Consider the following 23,510-nt stretch of genomic DNA (forward strand, 5'->3'; position numbering starts at 1 on the left):
CCATGAGTTCATTGCAGAAGAGGATGAGTCGTGCAAACAGGAATTACGTACAAACCATCTCTGGTGCACTGGGCATTTTCAATAGACTATTTGTGGACCTTATAGGAGGTACTGGCAGGTACACTCCTGCTTGGGGACACCACCCTTGATGTACCTCATCCAGATTTCCTTGGCAAAAGGGTGGGATAAACATGTCACTCGTAACGGCTATTTTCCAGCACTGCAGAATATAATCCACAACAAAACCCACCATGGGAGCCTTATAGCTGCTTCACACACATTTTGAGAGGCAGGGGTGCAATTGGTAATTTGAAACTCAGGATTTACAGGGCATGGGGGAATCTCTTTGTATAGCTCAGCTGTGGGGAGCCTTTGGCTCTACTGCTGTCCTTGAACTACAACTCCTACCAGCCCCAGCAAACAAGGCTTGCCTGGGAGTCTTAGTTCAGAAACACCCAGGGCCTTCCAGAGCCAGGCAGAGGCCCCGGGCCAGGTAGATAATGTGCCCCCCCTTTTTTTTACCCTGGGGATAACTGAAGTCTTATAAATAAGTAAGTATATAAATAATTTTCACAAAAGTTATGCTGACAAATAATTTTATTTCAAGGCTTGAACCATATCTGCATATAAAGACAAAATGAAAATATAGATAAATATGCTGACCGAGGCCCCCTTTGGAATGGGAGGCCCGGGCCAAGTGGCCCATATGGCCCCCCTTCTGTCTGGGCCTGGCAACACCCGAAGGGTCAAAGGCTGCCCACCACGTCTTCTCAGGGGATCATATTCATTGGATCGCTTATTTCCAATTTGTGGGGAGCCAGCCCTGCTGGAAGGGGTCCCGGACATCAGCCCCCAGCACCGATTTATCTCCCTGCTCTTGTTTAATATCTATATTGGTCGCACGGGAGGCAAGCCCAAAGCAAACAGAGGGGGCAGCCGCCCACTAGGCCCTATTGCCGCGTTAAATTGCGATTTAAAAAAGCGACACCAGCGGCGTGCCCCGTCCCCGTTGTGTCACCATCACCTCACTGGACCTCCCGAGCTCTGCCCCGCCGAGCCTCCACGAGGCTCCCGTCCCGCCGCGCCTGCGCCGTGCGAAGAAGAACGCCCAAAGTTTGGAGCGCCCCGTGTTCGGCTACCCCTGGCCGCGCGCCGTTCTCATGGCAACCGAGCTCGAGCGATAAACACTCCGGCGGGAGCCTATGAGAGGGAAGTTCCTCGGCACGCGCAGCTCAGCAGGGGGGCGGCGGCCGTCGCTTTCCCCCCTTTTTAGCGCCTGGGAGAGGAGACACCTGCGCGCATTCCCTTCGGCGGCAGAGGAGCGGCAGGTTCGCTTCCCGCGGAGGAGCCGCCCCGGGAGACCCGCTTCTTTGCCTCGGCCCGGTGTGGGGAGTGGGGTCCCGCCGCGCAAATGGGGTGCTCCAGCAGCGCTCAGACCCAGGTCAAGGACTGCAGCCGGCCGGCTCCCAAGTCTCCGGACGCCAACGGGCTGCAGAAATGCGGTGAGCGCCCCTTAGGCTCCCTGCTGCTGCTACCAATTCTCCTTTAAAAAAAAGGTTTCTATCCTGCCCTTACAAAATTGCTGCTGCTGCTCTGGAAAGCGGAGCAGGCAGGGGACGGGGGCTCAGCACACTTGGGGGGGGGGGAGCGTTTAAAACACCTGTAGTAATTAATGGTAAAAGCAGCACCTAATTTAATTCCCGCTTGATATTCGCTCCCTTTGTAATATTGGGAGTTATGTGCCAGAGAAACTTTTATTATATGTTCCGCTCAGTCGAGGGTTTGCGCGTCGCGCATCAAAGGAAGCCTCTCGAGCCGTAGTACGTTTGTAAGGAAGGGGCAGAAATGTGGTTTTCCCCTCACGGAGCTACATTTCCCAGCACCCGTAGCAAACCGCAGTTCCCGGGATCCTGTGTGTTTGAAATATACGGTGTGTTAAGGTTTTTTTGTGTTTTTTTAAGGTGTCGCAATATTCTTTTCGTAGCAAGAGGCGCTCAGTTTATAATAGAGTTGAATCTGGTGCGGGGAGGGAAGAAGGATTCAAAACCGTTTGGAGCGGTATTATTGTTAGGGTCGCCACACCTGTTCTTTTCCTGTTGTTTTGGGGTGGGAATTCTGCTTTTCTCGAGCCTATATAACAAGGTGCATTGCTCAAGTTCTGTTTCCTTCTGTACATCCATTAAAGAGGCAGGTACAGTCTTCCTTTGATTATCCTTTCTGCATTCCTTGCTATCTTCAGATGGGAAGATACTTTTAACCTCTAGTCCATAATCTATAAGGTAGTATTCCCTACTAGTCCTACCTAGAGAAGACTCATGGAAAATAATGAACATGGCTAATTAATTTCAGGTCCATTAATTTCAGTGGGTTTGTTCTGAGGAAACAATTAGTTGAATAGAACCCTAAATTTGCTCCCTCTTTTCTTGCCTACCCCATGCCTCCATTTTACTTTCTCTGTGGTTAATGGAGGTAAGTAAAAGAATCAAAAGTTGCGGTGGGGGGAGCCCACTTCCCACCTTAGTTTATCTTGGCTTGTTCTAGTGCTAAAATTGCCATTCTGGCAATATTCATCCTGATCCACAGGAGCTAGTGCATTTAATTTTACTTCTAAATAAGCAATTATAGGGCTGTGGGCCTATTTTGTAACTACCGATAAACTGCATATGGCTGTGTCATTGTTATGTAAGTTTGGCAGATATTTTGTTTTAATAACCTAGTCTACCGGCCTGTGTTAAACTGGACTGCTAAGAGTTAAGAGGTATTAACTCTCCAGTATAAATTATAACCAGGCTTCAAAAAAAAGCTGTGCATAATTTGCCTGAGAATAAGTTGTGTATAGATTTGCATATAAACAAATAGTGTTTACACCTAAGGCACACTGAGGTATATTGTTTGGGTTATTATTCTGTGTATACTTCCCAGTGAGCAAACCTCAGTTAACATGTTAGGACCTACTTTTAAGTAAACATACCTACGGTACTTGGTTACACTTGCAAAAAGGTTCTCAGGCTTTCATAGTTTGTAGATAGTGCGCTACAGTCATTTTTCTTCTCTCAAGTATATTTCTTAATCAGACTTTTAACTTATCTGGTACTCCTTGATAAAATGCCACATGAAAAGGTTATGTCTAAATTTTTGTTTTAATGTCCAATAACACAATACAGTACAGCCTTGGCATTGTGAAAACTGACCTAGGAATAAACAGCTTTTCATATTTCTGTCTGAGTCCAGATTTTGTGTGTAGTATAAACATTTATGATAAAAGTATTTGCTTCATTTCTAAATTGGATGCTCTGATCTATCCTGGATGAAGTGGCTTGTCTGATTCCATTGCGTTATAAAATGATGCCACAGGAGACTGAAATGTGACACAAACTCTACTAAACAATGCAATTCCTTACAACTGGTCTAAAAATTTACTGTGGTTAACTTCTGAGCTTGACAGCCATTATATGCTGGCCTTGAAGGCAGTGTAGAAACTGTGACTGGTCCAGAATGGGGTAACTTTGTTTGTGGTTTGGGGGCTGCAAGTCAGGGACATATTATGCTGATTTTGTGAGAAATCCACTACAGTATTCTCCAGTTTGTGGACTACATTCAATGTGTGAATAAACGACAAATGGACAAAGGCAAAGCTATAGTATAAAATTAAAAATCTAACACTTCAAAAAGAGCAAAAATAATCCTGGGGGAAATATCAACCCCATGGTTAAAGTTGAAATTATTTCCCTTGGGCATTTTGGACAAATGTGTAAATTAGTTACACATATGGCAAAATCTTAATGAGGCCTTCCTCTTCTTTTTAAAGGATTTACACATCTACGTAGTGGAAGGTAAGGAGGCCAACTGAATATATAAATATATATATAAAGGCATGTAACTAATTCTACTCTTGGTGAGATCATTTTACCAGGAAACAAACATGTCATTCTGCAGTTATAAGCTTTTTCCTGAGTTCCCTTAAGTTATAAGCTTTTTCCTGAGTTCCCTTAAGGCTTCTTCACTCAAAACAGTTTTTGTAGGATGGTTTAATAAGTTAACTTGTCAAAATTAATTTGGGTGGGACACTGTGTTCGTCATTACCATTCAGACTTGTTGGGGTGGGTAAGGGACATAAACATCTACACATACCTCTGCTTTCAGGCTACAACATGAACACTCTGCCTTTTTGCTTCTAAGCATCAGAACTAAATGACTTGACATGTTCATTCAATAATTTGTGAAATAGCTGCTATCATGAGATGCAAGATACCTGTGGAGGAAGGGTTATGCATTGCCTTATGTCTATATTGTTGAAGGCCTGGTCCACTTGTATTGGCTGCAGTAAAAGAACAGTAGTTTTTGTGCAATAAACGACAATTATTCACATATGGAAGGAGACCAGTAAAAGTACTTGGTTTAGAGTGGGGTTACTCCTACTAACTTTAGTACTGGGGCGGGTTTTATGCACCCCTCTGTTTTGTCCAAATTTAGAACTGGATGGGACAATTGAGCCACTCTCTGTTTTGAATTTCTTATAGTGCATTCTACATGTTTCATTAGAAGTTATAGCTAACATGCATACTGATAATCACACTACCAAAAAAGAAAAAGTAGCCCTAGAGTTGCTTCTGGTGGTGTAGTTGCTGCTCCTAGAAATTACTCTTTCAGATATGCTTTGATATGGGTGGCATCAAGTTTACAGAAGAACAGTTGATTGTATGGATAAATGGGATATATATATATATATATATATATATATATATATATATATAAAACACCTATAGATTTGCTCTCAGTAATAAGTTGTGTTCTTCTTTTCTATTTGCTTCATCGACATCCCCAAATTAGAGGACAACTTGCCCATCACAGTCGAAAATGAAACAGTTTCTGATCAGACCAAACTTGGGGTAATGGAAGAAGTAGAGCTGGGCTCAGATGGAGCAAAACTAAGCAAGGGTGTTGCTGAAGAGGAAGCAGATGTTTTGATCCCTGGAATGACCAACTGTGCCCTTTCTACCTGTCAAAGAGTCGACCCCGAAGGCACAGAGCCTCAACCCGTGGCGCCGGAAGAGAAGTTCAGCAAAAGTTTGCCTGTCGCCCTTTTAGAAGCTGGTGAGCCTCGACCTGTGATACCAGCCGAAGAGGTTGGTGAGCCTCAAGCTGCCACAGAAACTGCCAACACTTTGCCTCCGGAAACTGTACAGGACAGTCAGCCCGATCCTGTTGAATCAGCAGAGACAGGCACAGCTGAGCCTGCAACTGAGGAAATTGTTAGGAATCTTGTAACAGAAATTGTGAAGGAGCTGCAAGTGGATGAAGAACAACAGACTGAGGGTAATAAATTGTGCTATTTCAGACTGAGAAGGCCAAGTTCTGACCTGTATGCAGATTCCACCGATTGTAATGAATTTTTTTGCATGCAGGTACATGAGGGCAAAAATCTTGCCCTGTGGGTTTGAGTTGTGTGTAGCTTTGACAAATAATTAGACTAAAAGGGGCCCCTCTGAATAACTGAGGTCAGTGCCACCAATTGTTGCCTTGTTTTGTTTCCTTGTGCTCCCATTTCATATACTTAGTTTCCTCCTCCGCCCCCAGCAATTATTTATGCTAGGTGAGATGCTAACAAGAGAGTGGGTGGGAAAGCCCTTCTTTGGTGCATATTGCCAGAAGACAAATGGCACAAAGGCGACTGTACTTTGATTTGGTAATGGATCTGAACATTCTGACATCAAAGTAACTTGTTTCTCTTTTATTTTATTTATTTATTAGATTTGTATACCGCCCTTCATCCAAAGATCACAGGGTGGTTTACAATTTTTTGCTAAATTCCAAATCAGTCCAGTCAAAATTATTGCGATGTGTATAATAGTTAACCAAAAATACAACGCTGTTATTGGTTTCAGTCTGCTTGTGAGGTAATAGTATTTTAGAATTGCTTTGCTGCATTACATCAAGTGTTTATCTTGTCCATTATCAGTCTCCCATCACACCAGGAAAATTCCCCTTTGAGATGCTGTTTGGCTGTGGCCTTTGGTAGCTGTAGGTATTCTGCATCTGAACATATCAAGAGTTATACCTAGTGCCAAGTGGCTATTAGCTATGATAGCCATTTCCCATGACGAATCTTTTCTGTACCACTTTTATGGTACGTGCAGCAGGATTTCTGCAAAATGCAGGCTGTAGGAAACAAGGTAGTATTCATTTACTGAAAGGTTTGAAAAACATCAAAATCGCTTAATGCATGGGTGAATGGAAATTCTGTTTACATGGATGTACATGTCTTGACACGTGGAATGCTGACAGATGAAAACCATATAATCTTTTGAATGAAGTTTAGTAATACAACTTAAGTTACTTATTTCACCAACAACTTTTCTAAAAGTACACAGAGGACAATGGTAGGTACACTTTGATGTGGCAAATACATTTATATCAGCTGGCAAGTGCTGCATGTCTCCTGTGCTTTCAGCTATTTCTTCTTTGATGTTATAAAGAACACCCATAGCATCAGTGGGGGCTGTTTCATTAGCACAAATGGAGCATTGCCCCACCAGCTTCAGGCAGGTGCCACCTGCCTGCCGCCTTACCATCAGCCCCAGGGGGAGCTTGTCAGTCTAAAGTTTGCCCTTTATAGAACTCTGCGAGAAGGAAGAGGATGGGGACAAAAGTGGAATTAATTAGTTTTGCCTGTCATTGGCTCCACCTACTTTTGGTCTCTCTTGTCTTCCATTCTACCAGTTCCAAAGGGTGCCAGCCACCAGTGCAGAACCTGCTAGGGCACTCAATACTCTTTCAGTGTTCCCTGGCTTGATCTCTATGGTTACTGTTCCAGGTGAGACAGGAGAAAAGAAGGAAACTGAGATGCACCGTGATGCAGTAAATGAGGGCTCTGAAACAAAAGAAGAAGAAATGGGAGAAGCTACGGCAGCAACAGAGATAGGTATGTTGATGGAGGAGCAAAGGGCTAATATATTAGAAGTTTAAAATGCTGTATTCGTATTCATAACCTTACATTGGTACGTCCTGGATGCTGCCTGCATTATTTAAATAGAGGTATGTAAACAGTGTCCTGTAGGTAATTGCTTGTTTTTAAATCTGCCTAGGTTGTGTAGGATTAACTCCAAGATGGGGGATCTGTGGTCCTCCAAATGTTGAACTTTGACTTACTTCTGCCGCTAGCCAATCCAAGCAGTGGCCAAAGATTATGGGAACTGTAGCCTCACAATACAGTGGTACCTCGGGTTAAGAACTTAATTTGTTGCGGAGGTCTGTTCTTAACCTGAAACTGTTGTTAACCTGAGGTACCACTTTAGCTCATGAGGCCTCCTGCTGCCGCCACACAATTTCTGTTCTCATCCTGAAGCAAAGTTCTTAACCCAAGGTACTATTTCTGGATTAGCAGAGTCTGTAACCTGAGGTACCACGATATCTGGAGAAAACCAGGTTCCTCATCCCTGGTCTGTGTGTCTAGGTCTGCTCTAACCTCAAAAAGGGGAAAAGAGAGGACCCAAATAATTACCGCCCAGTCAGTCTGACATCAATACCAGGGAAGATTCTGGAGCAGATCATTAAGCAAACAGTCTGTGAGCACCTAGAAAGGAATGCTGTGATCACCAATAGTCAGCATGGATTTCTGAAAAATAAGTCATGTCAGATGAACCTGATCTCATTTTTTGACAGAATTACAAGCCTGGTAGATGAAGGGAACGCAGTGGATGTAGCCTACCTTGATATCAGCAAGGCATTTGACAAGGTGCCCCATGATATTCTTGTAAAGAAGCTGGTAAAATGCGGTCTTGACTATGCTACCACTCAGTGGATTTGTAACTGGCTGACTGACCGAACCCAAAGGGTGCTCATCAATGGTTCCTCTTCATCCTGGAGAAGAGTGACTAGTGGGGTGCCACAGGGTTCTGTCTTGGGCCCGGTCTTATTCAACATCTTTATCAACGACTTGGATGATGGACTCAAGGGCATCCTGATCAAATTTGCAGATGACACCAAACTGGGAGGGGTGGCTAACACCCCAGAGGACAGGATCACACTTCAAAACGACCTTGACAGATTAGAGAACTGGGCCAAAACAAACAAGATGAATTTTAACAGGGAGAAATGTAAAGTATTGCACTTGGGCAAAAAAAATGAGAGGCACAAATACAAGATGGGTGACACCTGGCTTGAGAGCAGTACATGTGAAAAGGATCTAGGAGTCTTGGTTGACCACAAACTTGACATGAGCCAACAGTGTGACGCGGCAGCTAAAAAAGCCAATGCAATTCTGGGCTGCATCAATAGGAGTATAGCATCTAGATCAAGGGAAGTAATAGTGCCACTGTATTCTGCTCTGGTCAGACCTCACCTGGAGTACTGTGTCCAGTTCTGGGCACCACAGTTCAAGAAGGACACTGACAAACTGGAACGTGTCCAGAGGAGGGCAACCAAAATGGTCAAAGGCCTGGAAACGATGCCTTATGAGGAACGGCTAAGGGAGCTGGGCATGTTTAGCCTGGAGAAGAGGAGGTTAAGGGGTGATATGATAGCCATGTTCAAATATATAAAAGGATGTCACATAGAGGAGGGAGAAAGGTTGTTTTCTGCTGCTCCAGAGAAGCGGACACGGAGCAATGGATCCAAACTACAAGAAAGAAGATTCCACCTAAACATTAGGAAGAACTTCCTGACAGTAAGAGCTGTTCGACAGTGGAATTTGCTGCCAAGGAGTGTGGTGGAGTCTCCTTCTTTGGAGGTCTTTAAGCAGAGGCTTGACAACCATATGTCAGGAGTGCTCTGATGGTGTTTCCTGCTTGGCAGGGGGTTGGACTCGATGGCCCTTGTGGTCTCTTCCAATTCTATGATTCATCTAGAGGTTGTCAGCTTTTGTTTAAAAATGGCAGTAGGGACATGGGATGATGCCTTCTCCAAATGAGTTCCTGCCACGTCTTGGAAGGAAATTCCCATTAACGCAGCCAGCATGACCAGTGGTCATCAATGATGGGAGCTGCAGTCCAGAGCATCTGGAGGGCAGCAGGGTGGGGAAGGTAGAGCCTCTCTGTCTTCCACTTACCTCCTACAACCCCCTTGGAAAGCCCTCACTTCAGCTGGGTTCACTTCTGTCATAATTGCACAGCTGTAGAGAAAAGTCCTTTGAGGAGGGGTCAGACTGTAGGGATGCAAGCAGCAGGGCACTTGTGTGAACCCTCTTGCTGTCAAAATTGGACTACCACTACCTGCTTTCATCTACTTTGGCCCCAAGCCATTTGAAGCAGATAAGCTAGTTAAAAATAGACTTGGAAAAGATGCACATGTAGGAAATGAGAAGCTTAATTATACACATTTAATTCCATATTTACTATTTGCCAAACACATTCTGATGATGATCAGATTGCTACCATGGCTCTGGGATTTCCCATTCTCGGATTTCTGTTATAATAGGTGAGGAATGGGTAGGGTTCAGAAGCTCACTCACTGGACAAAACAAAATACAGGTTTTGACTAGAGACAAAAGAACAAATGAAAAGGCAGGCAAAAGGGTTCATCGCTCAGGCCAGATCTAACATTACAGCGCTTTAATTTCCCTCAATCTTAATTGATGGTGGAGATTTCCTTTCTGTGAAACTGAAGGCCCCCTACTGCTTTGGAAACCAGGGTCTGCAATTAAAAGCTCATCATAGCACCCAGGAGAAATGCTTGATATAATTAGTGGAATTTCTTATAGTGGGAAGAGGAATTGCCTGTGCATAAATATGCCCATGAAAAGATAGCTGTGTTTTGTCTTCCTAGCTCTCTCACACACGTATATGTATTTAGTAACTTGCTGTTTTGAGTCGTGCAGAATTACAAATAAGAAATAGTTGGAACCCTCCCCTCTCCCGCATTGCTCACTCTTTGCAAACTCAAATTACCAGTGTCAAGATTTCTTTTCTTTAATTGAATCTGCTTTCTCAAATCAATTTGAAGCACAAGATGACTCAACAAGTGTGAACTTTAAATGTTTTATCATATGGCAACACTTCGCATCAGGTAGCCCTAGTACTGGTCAACAGAGGCTCAGACGGCTTTGTCTTGTTTTACGGACCTTTCTGTACATGCTCCTTTCAACCCTCCAGTTGCTAAGCACTCCCATTTGGCTTTTGTTTAGCTGCTGTGTGATGCTGGAAGTCAATACAGTATGTATTTATGGACCAGGGTGGGGAAGCTCAGGCCTGGGAGATGTTCCCAGGCCACACCTCTCTCCAGCCATGTTTTGTACCACCCTCAAGTATTTTTTGCCTTGCTGGAACGTGTCCTTCAACTGTAATAAAAACTACTTGCTAGCCTGGATTGAGGATAGACAGGAGTATGCAAGCATGTGCAGAAAGTAGCCTACTGTACAAAGGTAAAATTTATATTGTTTGCTGACTACTTCTGCTTCTGTCCTGCCCTGGCCTGTGCCTCCTGCCCCTAGTTGCCCAGAAGGGAATGCAGCCATCAGGCTGAAAAAGGTTCTCCGACCTTTATAAATTTAATATCCAATTATTTCCAGTAAAGAAAGGATCACCATTTTCATCAGATCTGATTCTTCCCAATAATCCACTTTAAGCTTTACTGCCTTACTTGCATTGTTCTGACATGCTAAATATAAGCAGCAGAAGCTTCTTCATATGATTCATACAGATGACTTCCTTTCAAAGAACTGTTCCTAGAATATATTTGTCTGAAAGTCATTGCCACTTTTAAAATTTTAGGTTTTGTTTTTGTTTTATATTGCAGAAGCTACAAATAATGAAGAGTGACTCGTGGCTTCTGCCTGGACTTCATCTTCGGCTGCTCAAATAATATTAGCACTGTGATTTTTGGTATAATCTGGTTTTTTATAGAAGCTTGTATGGACTTGTCACTTCTGAGCACTAGGGAAGAAACCATTTTAATGATTTTATTTTGGGAAGTCAAGTTGCCAAGACACTGAGGAATTGCAATGTGTTAACCTTTCATGTTTGCCATAGAGTGCCTTCTGTAAACTTCCATTTAAGTGAAATCATGTGTTGCAAATCAAGAACTTCATCTACTGTATTTCAGTTTTAAAAAAAATATTGCTAGGGCATAATGTATTGACACCATAAATTGTAGAACTGGGTGCTTGGAGATTCTCCAAGTGCTAGATATGAAAGTGTCTGAGCATGGTTAGGTTCTAGTAATAATGTTGCAGCCATGAGGTTTTTTTTAACTCTACCAGTACAACTCTTAAGTGAATTTTGTTACATAAAACAAGTATGGATATTGGAGCATAATATTGCTGCTTTGGTTCAATCTGGAAAGATGCATCAATTCATGCCTTGTTTTTTTAAAACTAATGAAGGTAGTCACTGCAATCCAGCACTCAGGGGATGAGAGCTAGCATGTAATTATGGCACTTTGAAAGCACTTTGAAAGCACAGGATAACTGTTGTCACCTGTTGACAAAACAAGCAATTCTGTACACTCTAGTAAGAAATTACTGATAAGCACAACAGCAACATACACTGTTACTGTATTGTGGTGGTAGCACTTCTGTTAAAATGAAAATGTTAAATTTTAAATCTGTAAAATTCTAATCAATTCCTGAAAACACACGCTAAAGTAAAAGTATAAACCAAATGAATTGCTGCCTCTAGTGTGCAATTATGTGTACTTCTAGAACACTTTATAGATTTCCCCCCAAAGTGTATATGAATTCTATTTGCCTTTATAAACCTGTTATTTGATAGTAATTATGAAAAGTGAACCCTTCAGTCTTTTTCAAAGAGAAACGAAGTGCAAATCTTATAGCTGAGAGAAAATAATTTCACATAAAAAGCAAGAACTTTGCAGACGTTTAGTGTGAATCTATTGGTTGCATATTTTTGAGAAGTTGGGTAAACTTGAGCAGAGCTGATCTTCACCCACCTTATGTCTGAACCAGGAAACCTTTGTTTTATGCCGGGGTATACTTGATAATGGTTGGGATTTGTGCCTCATGTAGTCTATAAAATGGTAATTTTAACACTGAAATAAAGCATTTATGGAATGTCTGCATGAAAACTAATTCTCTATTCTAATATCGATAGGCTTATGTATTGTGTGTTTCACATCTTTACCTTCGGAAACGAAAACCACTTGCAATACATTTCCTTTTGTAAGGACCATGTAACTTACATGCTATCAGTGTCCATGACTTGATGGATAACTTATTTTTGAGAGGTATTAGCATGGTAAGTCCTGCTCTTCCTATACTAGGATGCTCCCGAAACTCTGCTGGAGTTTGCAATCAGTATCACTTTTATTGGTTTGCGAAGTAGTCTGCTCTGTGTACTTGTTATGCACCACGGAATAGCAATTGACAAGCTTTACTCCTTTAATCTAGGTGGGTATTTATCATATCTCCTGGATGGAAGGAATAGGTGTATATAAGAGTTTGAAGGTATCCATTAATTGGGCTGCCTATTTGCCTCAGGTGAGGTAGAAGGCAAGGATTCCTACAGAGGAGTCATTTATACCCCACACCTCAGAGGCAAAGCAAGCTCACCCAGTCCTGGGAGGCCTGTTAAGGGGCTTTTTAGATAGATTTTTGTAACATACCATTAGCTTTTGAAAATGCTGAACAGTGTAGTGCTGTGACAGATAATTCTATCCTTCTACTCAGGCAATAAAAAGGTAAAGGGGACCCCTGACCATTAGGTCCAGTCGTGGCCGACTCTGGGGTTGCGGCGCTCATCTCGCTGTATTGGCCGAGGGAGCCGGCGTACAGCTTCCGGGTTATGTGGCCAGCATGACTAAGCCGCTTCTGGAGAACCAGAGCAGTGCACGGAAACGGCGTTTACCTTCCCGCCGGAGCGGTACCTATTTATCTACTTGCACTTTGACGTGCTTTCGAACTGCTAGGTTGGCAGGAGCAGGGACCGAGCAATGGGAGCTCACCCCATTGTGGGGATTTGAACAGCCGACCTTCTGATCGGAGAGTCCAAGGCTCTGTGGTTTAACCCACAGCACCACCCGCATCCCTATTACTCAGGCAATACTTCTATGTAAAAGCTTTAGTGTGGGGTATTCAGGCCACTCACACTTCTAGGCACATACATACTAAAATATTTTGCCTACAACTTTCATAATGGCAGCACCAAGACTCTCTTCTGTTGCCACCGGTACATACATTATTTTCCTCTCTCCAAATGGGTTCAGTCTGGTGAAGTAGTCTTCAAAGCTGGATTGCATGTTTGTGATGGAAGGGACTATCTGCCCATTTAGTCTTCAGAGTTAAATAATTACAGGAAGAAAATAGTTTATTGCCATTTTTAATGCATTTGCCTCAGCACATGTACAAATTAAGAGCACATGTCCCATAAGTGCAGGTAATATGGAGTGCTCAAAAAAGCTCCTTAAATTCTTCTCACACCTGTATTCCATGCTTGGTTTGTGTAACTGGTTCCTACAGAGGTACCGTAATTCTTAAGGCTATAAATATATAATTTGGCTTGGAAGTGTCACTGTGAATGACCGAATTGCGATGCAGCGGTACCTACTTGGCCTTCACTGCTGCCTATTTCTGTGTGGTATTTTTAGGAATAGAAGGTCCAATTTAAACACCCAAACACTTTTATTTATGAATGAAGAAACAAGTCAAAATCTGATACTTTATGCAACTGGTTTATTATGTAACACCCCCACAACCACAAAGTTAATTAAAATTAGCTATTTTTGAAGGTAATGTTATTTAAAAATACAAAACACCTCAAAAGATCCTCTCAGTATAAAATTGGCATCAACATTAGGTTGTTTAGTAAGTCAGATGGGGTCAGGACAGAAGTCCAAGTCTATGTTTTTCAAAGTGGCTAAATCTAAAGTTAACATCCACCTCCAATACAGTATTCCGAAAGAATCCATCATAGTCTTTCCGTCAAACATTTTTATGGGTAGGGTTGCTTAATGTAGTGCATAACAAGAATGCTATCTTGGCTTCTAATCACTACGGAATGAATCTACATTAATTTTTCCTATAAACTATTTCACAGTCTCCCTCAAAATACTACTTCAAGGGCCAAGATGTACCCAAGTATTCAGATCTTTAATGAGCTTCATGTGTACCAAATCCTGCAAGGGCTCAGAGCATTTATGGCACAGTAGAAAGGGGATGCAGGAGGAGGATCTTTGCCAGAAGAATTCATGTAGGATCCCAGTCCTGAATTTGACTACATTATATGAAGCCAGTGTCAGAACTGAACTCCCTACACAAATCATTCCTGATCCCGTGGAAAGGAAATACCAAGAACAACTAAATTTATAGTCGTGGTGGGGCATCTTGCAGAGGTCCAGTGATGGCAATAGCTTCAATCTCCACACGAGCACCCTGTAGGGAAGATAATAAATTTTATTTATACCCCACCCTCCCCGGCCAGAGCCAGGCTCAGGACGGCTAACACCAGTAAAATTACAATAAAAACATAATAGAAAAAAACCCACCAATTTAAAATACAGGTTAAAATGCAATTTAAAATGCAGCCTCATTTTAAAAGTAGCCCATAGATCAAAACCATTAGGGGAGGGAAATAAGGGTCAGACTGAGTCCAAACCAAAGGCCAGGCGGAACAGCTCTGTCATGCAGGCCCTGCAGAAAGATGTCAAGTCCCGCAGGGCCCTAGTCTCTTGTTACAGAGTGTTCCACCAAGTCGGGGCCAGTACTGAAAAGGCCCTGGCCCTAGTTGAGACCAATCTAACCACCTTGCTACTTGGGACCTCCAAAGTGTTGTCATTTGTGGACCTTAAGGTCCTCCGCAGGGCATACCAGGAGAGACAGTCCCGTAGGTATGTGGGTCCTGGGCCGATGTCAAACAACTGCATTATAAAATCAGTGCAGGCGTCTTCTGCACCCCACAGCTTTGTGTCCATTCCAATTTAATCCTCCTTACACTCCAAGGGTCTATATGCCAATGGTGGCTTCTGTGTAATAGAAAGCACTTCCACTTGCTGGAGGGGGCATGTATAAAATTTGCAGCCCTTCATGCCACGTAAAAGCTGTAAAAATGTGAGAGGTGCTGTTGTCTATGAGAATTCTATGCAAAGCTTAAATGTATACAAGCACTGCAGCCATTCACAGCGACACCTGATAGTGCTATTATAAATGGTCACAAAGCATATCTTGAATATGTTAAGCTTTATATGGAATTGTCACACACAGTCTCTTAAGTTTCATGCTTGTTTGGCTCTAAACAATCTATTTAGGATTACACTTCATGTCTTCTAAACATGTGCTCTAGTCTATGAAAGCTAATGTCGCAATAAGTCTATTGGTCTTTAAGGTGCCAAAAGACTCTTAAACTGAAATCCTATATGCCCTTACTTGGGAGTAAACCCACTCAACTCAATGGGGCTTGCTTCTCAGTCATATCCTGCTCCTTTCTGTAAATTCTCAAAATTACTGGTAAGTTAAGTTTTTAAAGTCCTTGTGTCTAAATAATTTTAGCAATTCTATCTGCAAGAAATCGTATAGAAGCTGTTTTGTAGAAATAGAACAGCACTTACTTTTGGCAGAGCAGCAACTTGGTAAGCGGCTCGGGCTGGAAAGTTGCGCTTGAAGACTGAGTAGAATAGAAAAGACATTGCCATGATTATATTGACAACATGAAATACAGAGTTTTGCTTACATTTGCAGCAGCTTGCTGAGTTAGGTAAATAGATTCACCAATGATACAGCAGACTATCTGTATTCTTGTACTATGCAACCACAGGAAGTAGAATCAGTATTAAGTTTTTAAGCCTTAAGGCAAGAAAAAGCTTGCAGATATGTGGCAAATGCCAAGTGATGCCTTACAAGAAAGAGGAATTTTCAGTAATCAAGGAGCAGAGCACTAAAATCCCATAAAGCTCTTCATTTGATTTAACTAAAGCAAAATAAAAATATTTTGCATAATTTATACAGGTTGTATAATCCAGCTGTCCTTGAGAGAGGCTTTGTTTGTATGTCATGGTATGTCAAGGCCAGGTGTCAAATTCAGCCCTCCAGGCCCATAAACATTTTCACTAGGCCATAATTCCTCACCAGGCCTGCTCTATGCTCTTCTCTAGTGATACTGCCTTGCTAGAATCCAAGTCCTACTCAGAGTAGACACATAGAAACTAATGGAACAAAGTTGTGTCTGTGGGCCTAGCACTGGATATAACCATTTACAAAAAAAAGCAGCTCACAGACTGTTTTAACAAAAGGGCTCACAAGAGCATGAGCATTCAAAACAGAATAATTCTCTTTCCAATCCCGCCCCCCATCTTGATTTTCTCATTCCATTCTGTGTCGCTCTTGTCAGCTGAAGCCATCTTGGTGGAGACCACATCACTTCATGTTTTGTACAGGGCAAAACATTGTTGCTTGTACAGCTGGCGGTACACAAGTGTTAGAGTTGTAGCAGTATTTACATTGCTTGTAGATTTCATTCACATCATCAAAGTCCTTCATGTCAGCCATCAGCACAGTAGTCTTCACCACTATACATGAGAAAATTGTATTTTAAACTCCATTCCCAATTATCAAGCTTTAAAAAACCATAACAACAATTTTTCAGCATGTGTTATTGTTTGAGCTGGTTGCTCCAGCTCAGCCGCATGGCTCGTATCAGTCATTCTTGAGTTCCTATATCAATAATTTAGGAACATTCACCACTTTGTACCTAAGCCAAGTTTTACTGCCTGTGCAACTTTTTCTGAAAAGCTCATGAATCTGACCTTTGGAGAGTTTGGAAGTGGGGAAGAAGGAAACTTGGGAAGGGCAGATTTTAAAGGTCTATGTTTCCAGCCTATATTTCTATGCTTTACTTTGTTGCTGCATATTTTGTGATTTTAAAATTCTGCTGGGATTTTTTCACCAAAGAGTACTTGCCCCAAATTTGGATCTTGGAACCCAGGAATTCTCCTTTTATACTTTGTTAAATAGTAACCAGGAGGTAGTTCAGATTGCTGGTACCTGTTAATTCAGAATTTCACATGAAGCATAAAGGTGACATAGTAAGAACTTTCAAAATCCTAAAACCCACCAAAATGGGGGCTCAGTAAGATGTTTATATCAACCAGATTTTTTTTTTGTAAAGGGACATGGGATGTCATGTAAATATGAGAAGAGGGAATGTTCTTGATTCCAACCCTGCAGATATTCACAGCAGCCCCACCTCTGTCATTGTCTCTCACAAGGTAGAGACACTTCCTTTTCCTGTCTGATTCAAGGTAAGATAATTCAGAAGTAACTCATTTAGCATAGCTTCTACTCACCATTGTCATAGTCACAGCCAGCATCTTTCAGAATTTCTCCAATATTGTGAAGGGCCTAAACACACAAAATGGGTTTGAGTCATTTATTTGGATTTGCACACCTCACCCCTAGGAGTCACAGCCGGTTACAACATATGCACCATTTTAAAACGTCATGAAACACAGGGTGGGAACCAGCAATTTATAATGACAAACTTCAGCAAAACGTTAAATCACCAAGGCCCTCATCTAGAAAGAGTTGTGCTTACAAGTCAAGTCACAACCAGCCTACGTTCCATGAATTTCAATGAAACGTAAGGAAAACTAGCTTTCTCTGCAGTGGCAACTATGTGCACAAGAACCTTGGGATTTTAGTCAGTTATTTATTTATACAAATAAATAAATATATACTACCTGTTGCAATCAGCCTCCAGGCAGCACGCGAGTTAAATAGATAGAATAATAAAATAGCAAAACCACCAATATAAATAAAATGCAACTGTTTAAAAAAAATAATGCAAATCACATAGAAATGTTTTTGGCAGCTGGTTGTCACAAAGGGCCAATGTCAGACCATCTGGCTACACTGACTGGCAGTGGTTCTCTGGGATTTCAGACAGGGGTCTCTCCCAGCCCTGCAGAGAGATGCTGGGGGTTGTTCCTAGGATGTTTTACAGATGCTCTACCACTGAGCTATGGCCTTCCCCATTCCCAAAATAGGGGCCCAGAACGTGTGCTCCTACTCAGCACTGTAACCCAAAAGGGTCCTGAAAAGCGTGGGCACTCTTTCATCCAGTATCCCTCGGTGCAGGGCACCAAAATCTTCAATGGTCCCTGGCAGCTATGTGGTTAAGTGGGACCCAGCCCCCCAGGACTGGACACGTTGAAACAGTACATCTGATCTTCTGTTTTGAGCCTTGCAGACATGCCCTTAAGATTTAATTTATGCTACATGAATAATAACATCAAACTCATTGTCAAAATAATAATGGTGTTTCACCTGTTTGGCTTGTTCCTTTGTTCCTCCAGGTACAAATTGTCCATTTGAGGGATCCAGGCCTAGTTGCCCTGCGATATACATGGTCCTGTCTACCAACACTGCTTGGCTAAGGTTCAGCAGTAGAGAAGAGAGAAAACAAGAAAAAGAAAGAGATTTACTTTTTTGCTATCTTAAAGTATTTTATTTTGGTTTCCCAAAGATTTCCCATTCATAACTTAGACATGAGCTTGCTTGCTTGCTTGCTTGCTTGCTTGCTTGCTTGCTTGCTTTATTTATTTATTTAGTTAGTTAGTTAATTAGTTAGTTAGTTAGTTTGCATGCAGCTCCACAGCATAAATTTCTCTGGGTGGATTATAATGAACAAGTAAAAAAAAACACCCCAAAAAATACAAAATAAAAGAGAGCCATTAAACCCAAAGCAATATGAATTCAACAAAAAAAACCTGACCTCAAAGTTAAAACATTTTGATTTAATTAAAAATCGTGGAGGTCCAGTCTGCATGAGTTATTGAAAATGTCTGAATGAACAGAAACGTCTCCAACAAGTCTAGCTTGACTTAATCCTCAACATAAGCATCAGTACATCTAGGTCTTCTGGGTGGTAGAAAGATCTTGCTCTTCGTTCTGTCCTGAAGTTAGCTACAGTATTCTAAATTCTCATGTAATACAATATAACTTTGTCCAGCTGCTAAGAAATCCTGATCCAAAGGGAGAAAAAGCAAGGGGAGGGGGATTTTGAGTGGGAGAATGGTTTGAGGAAAGATGGATCTTCCCCCAATGCTCTGCTCAAGATTACAGCGCCCTGTGAGTGCTTCCCATTTAAACTAAAAAATCAGGCTACAATTACAGACAACTGCACATAACGTGTAGTTTTGACCCCAATGAAGTACTAGAAACTTGCAGGTTACAACTAAGCAGCCATAAAGCTCTCTTTCCAAACCAACTCATGATGCAATCTTAGGCACACCTTGCTCAGAAGTAAGTCCCATTGAATTCAGTGAGACTTACAGTATTGGACAGAAGCCAAAGAAACTAATGGTAAGTAACAAAGATATTTAATTAATAATCATAAAGATTCAGCAGGCACTTACACTGCAGACAGTCAGCCGCCAGATTCAAACACAAAGGCTGTTCACTCAGGCCTTTGGACATTAGCATTGTTGCAGTTTACTCAAGGTTGCATTGCATACTGTCTTTATTGGTATTTTACGAGACCAATTGTGTTTTATGAAATGCTGTTGTTATTGGTACAGATATTGTATGCTGGACAAGATAGAAACAGATTCATCAAGGTAGGTTTTGCTATAGTATGCTGGGTCACACAGCTTTATGGCAGTTACATGCCTGTTCAGTTGGTGCCAATAACCACTGCTACCTGGCAAACAACCAAGCAGAAAGCAGCAGTCTGCCACAGATTATAAATGTGATTTCAAGTTTTCTTTTCCCCTTCTAAGGCTTAAAAGTTTATTTGGTGGAACCAGTGCAGTTGCAAATATTCTAATCTAACGCTCTGCTGGTCACTCCAATTCCTACACCAATTCTAAGAGCACTCAGGCTGAGAGAACCATATCACCACACTTTTTCAGTCAGAGTGACAGAAATCCATGAACCACCACCACATTATCTGCAAGTTTCAGTATACGATGGACACCCAAGAAATTTTAAAAAGCGCTTAACTGCATTGTTTCAGCACAAATTTAATGCTCAAGGACACCGCCCTCCACGTTCCCTTAACATGCAACTCAGTGAACACTGGCCTCTCCTAAATACATGGTGCGCTAGCCAACTAATTTGGAACAGCAGATTGCAACACTCAATTATAAATGGGAACACCTTCAAACAAGCTAAAATGATGCAAGCTTAGCCTGGGACCAACCTTTCTGCTGTTCGGGGCAGAACATTAAAAATTAGACTAATGGTTACAAGTTGGTAAACAAAGCCAAGTGCATGACACAAAAGGATAAAAATCCCTTCCGTTGATGAGCACATGGGGTTGAGCTTTTTTTCCTAAGAACTTTAGAAGTCACCCCCTCCTTGTGCCTTATTCTTCTACTTTCTACCCATTACCGCTGCTCAGCATTGTTCAGCATATGTAGATGAAACCAGCCATTAAATGTAGAGTGCTCCTATTCAGGGTTCTACAGTGTTTTTCAAGGAGCATTCAATTTCTCTCCACACCCCTCCCAACAAACAGCTTTCCCCCAGTAGGTCAGCATTCCATGCTCACTGACCATATCCAGGCCACAACCAGACCATGACATGCACCCCCCACCCACTAGCAACCTCCTCCTTTGGCGATCACTCGTAGCCGAGTAAGATTGTCTTCCATGAACACGGTTTTAACGGTGAGTCCGTAAGTGACCGTGGAGGCCAGTTCTGGATCCACACGTCCTTCCACAGTGGGGACATAGGTTTCCAGGCGGGAGTTGATCATGATGAGGGTTTGCCAAAAGTGCCGCCTTCTTAGCACGTTTCTCCCTTGCGTCCTGAGTTTGAGCGTCTTCAAAGCTCATGACCCTTTGGTAAAGGCTGTTCTCCAATTAGAGCGCTCGCAAGCCAGTGTTCCCCAGTTGTCAGAGTTTATACTACATTTTTAAAGATTTTCCTTGAGACAGTCTTTAAACCTCTTTTGTTAACCACCAGCATTACACTTTCCATTTTTAAGATCGGATGCAAACTCATTGCCACTGTGTGTTACAGGGGAAGGAGGCCTTCATCTGGGTCTGGATTCAGATATGGACCCAAACCTATTATTAATGGCAGACTACAACCTAGGAACATCTTAAAAAGCAGAGACATCACCTTGCCAACAAAGGTCCATATAGTTAAAGCTATGGTTTTCCCAGTAGTCATGTATGAAAGGTCCATATAGTTAAAGCTATGGTTTTCCCAGTAGTGATGTATGGAAGTGAGAGCTGGACCATAAAGAAGGCTGATCGAAGAATTGATGCTTTTGAATTATGGTGTTGGAGGAGATTCTTGAGAGTCCCATGGACTGCAAGAAGATCAAACCTATCCATTCTGAAGGAAATCAGCCCTGAGTGCTCACTGGAAGGACAGATCCTGAAGCTGAGGCTCCAGTACTTTGGCCACCTCATGAGAAGAGAAGACTCCCTGGAAAAGACCCTGATGTTGGGAAAGATGGAGGACAAAAGGAGAAGGGGACGACAGAGGACGAGATGGTTGGACAGTGTTCTCGAAGCAACCAGCATGAGTTTGACCAAACTGCGGGAGGCAGTGGAAGACAGGAGTGCCTGGCGTGCTCTGGTCCATGGGGTCACGAAGAGTCAGACACGACTAAACGACTAAACAACACCACAACCTAGGAACAGGACCACCTCAGAGTATGTACATTATGAACATGACACATTCTACAACTGGTGTCTTGCTTGATGCAAGAGAATAGCTTTACTTGCAGATGCTGAAGTGTGTGAAGAACAGAAACTACAAACTAAGAAACCAAAGCTGACCGCAGCTCTTATTATTGGGGAAGAAAATATCTTTTGCAATATTGAAGTCTCATTAAAGATTATTAACATGCCTTCTTCAGGTATATCAGCTTACTCCAGACTTGGCCTTGAAGAGAGACTCCTTGGCCTTTTTCATTTTACACTAATTAAACTTTTAGTCTAGCTAGCTTCTTCGTTAATGATTAAAAAGTGCAGTAATGGCAAACCAGCTCTTACTCAATGGACAGATTACTACGACAGCTTAGCGTAGGACAGAATTTTCCATTTGAGGAGTTCAATAAACTTTACATATATTCAGGTTTTGATGACAACCTGCCTCTGGTTGCCTTATGAATAAATTTGAAATGTATTAAAGTTCTTCACATCCTTATTAAAAATTGAAAGGATTAGTAGCTCCCTCATCCCTCAACAGGGAGGTGGTTAAAAAAAAGAAAAGAATGCCAAACTGAGGTGTCACCCTGAGGGAAATTTTCCAGAGGCCAGAAAAAGCTATCATCATGCATTTTTACAGGTTGGTAAAAGGAAGTAATATTTTTAGTTAAAGACGGCGCTCTACCCAGGACTACAACTGAAGCACTGAACTCAGTGAATAATAATAATAATTTATTATTTATACCCCACCCATCTGGGGTATTCACATATGTGAATATAATACTTTCAGCCAATTCCTTTTTTGGCTGAACTGAGGTTTTTTTAAAGTATTACTCCTTTACATAAGCAATTGATCTGGCTGTAAACATGCAGATATTATGTTGTTAACAACAACAACAATAATAAGTACATCTCCCCTCACATTTTGGGGCACAGCAAGTTAACAATGCACTTAAGAACACTGGAAATTGCCAAATACCAAGACAGACTATTTGTCTGACTACTCCAAGTGACAGTGGCTCTCTGGGTTTCAGGCTACAGGTCATTCCCATCACCTGATATCTGCAGCAGAGATTGAGCCTGGGTCATTCTGCATACAATGCAAGTGTTCCACCACCAAAGGCCCCTCTGATTCATCATCCAAGCAGGACCCTTCTAGCAACTGGTACCCTGCCCTCGGCCATTAAGTCAGAGCATAGCCATCATGGCCAGTAGCCATTGGCAAGCCTTATCCATTAATCCATCTCATCCAAGTTGGTGGGCATCACTGCGTCTCTGCAGGAAGGAGTTCCATAGTTTTACCACAAGCTGGGTGAGGAAGTGCTTTCTTCCAAACATACAGCAGCCCTTTCCAGATTTGGGGCGATTTGAAGCTCTTTGCCTTACTTCCTGAATTTTTCACACGCTTGCAGAGCCTAGCAACACCCCCCCCCCCAGCAAGTAACCACTGTATTCAGAGATATATGATGCCTCTCTCTGCTCCTGGAATATTTAGCCATAGTGACTAGTGGCCATTCTTGATCCCTCCAGCGATTTCCTTGGAAAACTCCCCCGCCGGCGCTTCCTTTTCTAAAGCCGCTGGCATCTGCCCATCTTGTGGCAGCGAGTCCCGCAGGTGAACTGCAGTCCACGTACAGAGGAGGGACGCTGCCCTTACCTGTAAGGGCCCATGGCAGCCGGAGCCTTCGCAGTGCTGATGATCTTCTTCACTAAGGCGGCCATGGCAGCAACAAGCAGCAGCTCCTCGCTCAACGGACCGCTGGATGAACGAAGCCGGCGGCTCTTTGCGCTTGAACTTTAACCGACTCCCACTCCGCCCCGCCCCCTCCCCCCCAAAAGCCAACGGCGGCCCCGCCTCCCACTCAGCAACTTAAGGCCCCGCCCCCAGCTCTAAAACCACGCGGGTTTTTTAAATACTGTATTTTAAGTCCCTCGCCGCCCACCGTACAGCCTCCTGCCGCGAA

At 42.6% G+C, this 23,510-nt stretch overlaps 2 protein-coding genes and 1 long non-coding RNA gene across 3 annotated transcripts; 1 reads left to right on the top strand and 2 right to left on the bottom strand.

The window, feature by feature from the left end:
• Nucleotides 1-1,122: 1,122 nt before the first annotated feature.
• Nucleotides 1,123-13,704, top strand: ERICH5 (glutamate rich 5). The gene is made up of 5 exons (XM_083622783.1): nucleotides 1,123-1,502; nucleotides 4,831-5,316; nucleotides 6,815-6,922; nucleotides 10,732-12,619; nucleotides 12,989-13,704. The coding sequence occupies exons 1-4, from the start codon at nucleotides 1,412-1,414 to the stop codon at nucleotides 10,752-10,754; spliced, it is 708 nt and encodes a 235-aa protein (XP_083478909.1). The 5' UTR covers nucleotides 1,123-1,411; the 3' UTR covers nucleotides 10,755-12,619; nucleotides 12,989-13,704.
• LOC310766545 lies at nucleotides 5,891-6,808 on the bottom strand. The gene is made up of 2 exons (XR_014550239.1): nucleotides 6,690-6,808; nucleotides 5,891-6,159 (listed from the first exon to the last, which is right to left on the bottom strand). It is a non-coding gene; the product is annotated as an uncharacterized lncRNA (long non-coding RNA).
• Nucleotides 13,605-23,441, bottom strand: RIDA (reactive intermediate imine deaminase A). The gene is made up of 6 exons (XM_083622794.1): nucleotides 23,204-23,441; nucleotides 18,206-18,311; nucleotides 17,227-17,281; nucleotides 16,381-16,449; nucleotides 15,493-15,548; nucleotides 13,605-14,320 (listed from the first exon to the last, which is right to left on the bottom strand). The coding sequence occupies exons 1-6, from the start codon at nucleotides 23,266-23,268 to the stop codon at nucleotides 14,252-14,254; spliced, it is 420 nt and encodes a 139-aa protein (XP_083478920.1). The 5' UTR covers nucleotides 23,269-23,441; the 3' UTR covers nucleotides 13,605-14,251.
• Between the last annotated feature and the right edge of the window lie 69 nt (nucleotides 23,442-23,510).

The sequence above is a fragment of the Podarcis filfolensis genome (assembly GCF_964270895.1).
Source record: "Podarcis filfolensis genome assembly, chromosome: 7".
Lineage (NCBI taxonomy): Eukaryota > Metazoa > Chordata > Lepidosauria > Squamata > Lacertidae > Podarcis > Podarcis filfolensis.

Bases quoted from the DNA above. Each gene is read 5' to 3' on its own strand.
- RIDA (XM_083622794.1), bottom strand. From the start codon at position 23,268: ATGGCCGCCTTAGTGAAGAAGATCATCAGCACTGCGAAGGCTCCGGCT. The intron at 17,282-18,205 runs GTGAAACACCAT...TTGTGTGTTTAG, and splicing joins CAAAGGAACAAGCCAAACAG to GCCCTTCACAATATTGGAGA. The intron at 16,450-17,226 runs GTGAGTAGAAGC...TCTCATGTATAG, and splicing joins TGGCTGTGACTATGACAATG to TGGTGAAGACTACTGTGCTG.
- ERICH5 (XM_083622783.1), top strand. From the start codon at position 1,412: ATGGGGTGCTCCAGCAGCGCTCAGACCCAGGTCAAGGACTGCAGCCGG. The intron at 5,317-6,814 runs GTAATAAATTGT...TTACTGTTCCAG, and splicing joins TGAAGAACAACAGACTGAGG to GTGAGACAGGAGAAAAGAAG. The intron at 6,923-10,731 runs GTATGTTGATGG...TTTATATTGCAG, and splicing joins TACGGCAGCAACAGAGATAG to AAGCTACAAATAATGAAGAG.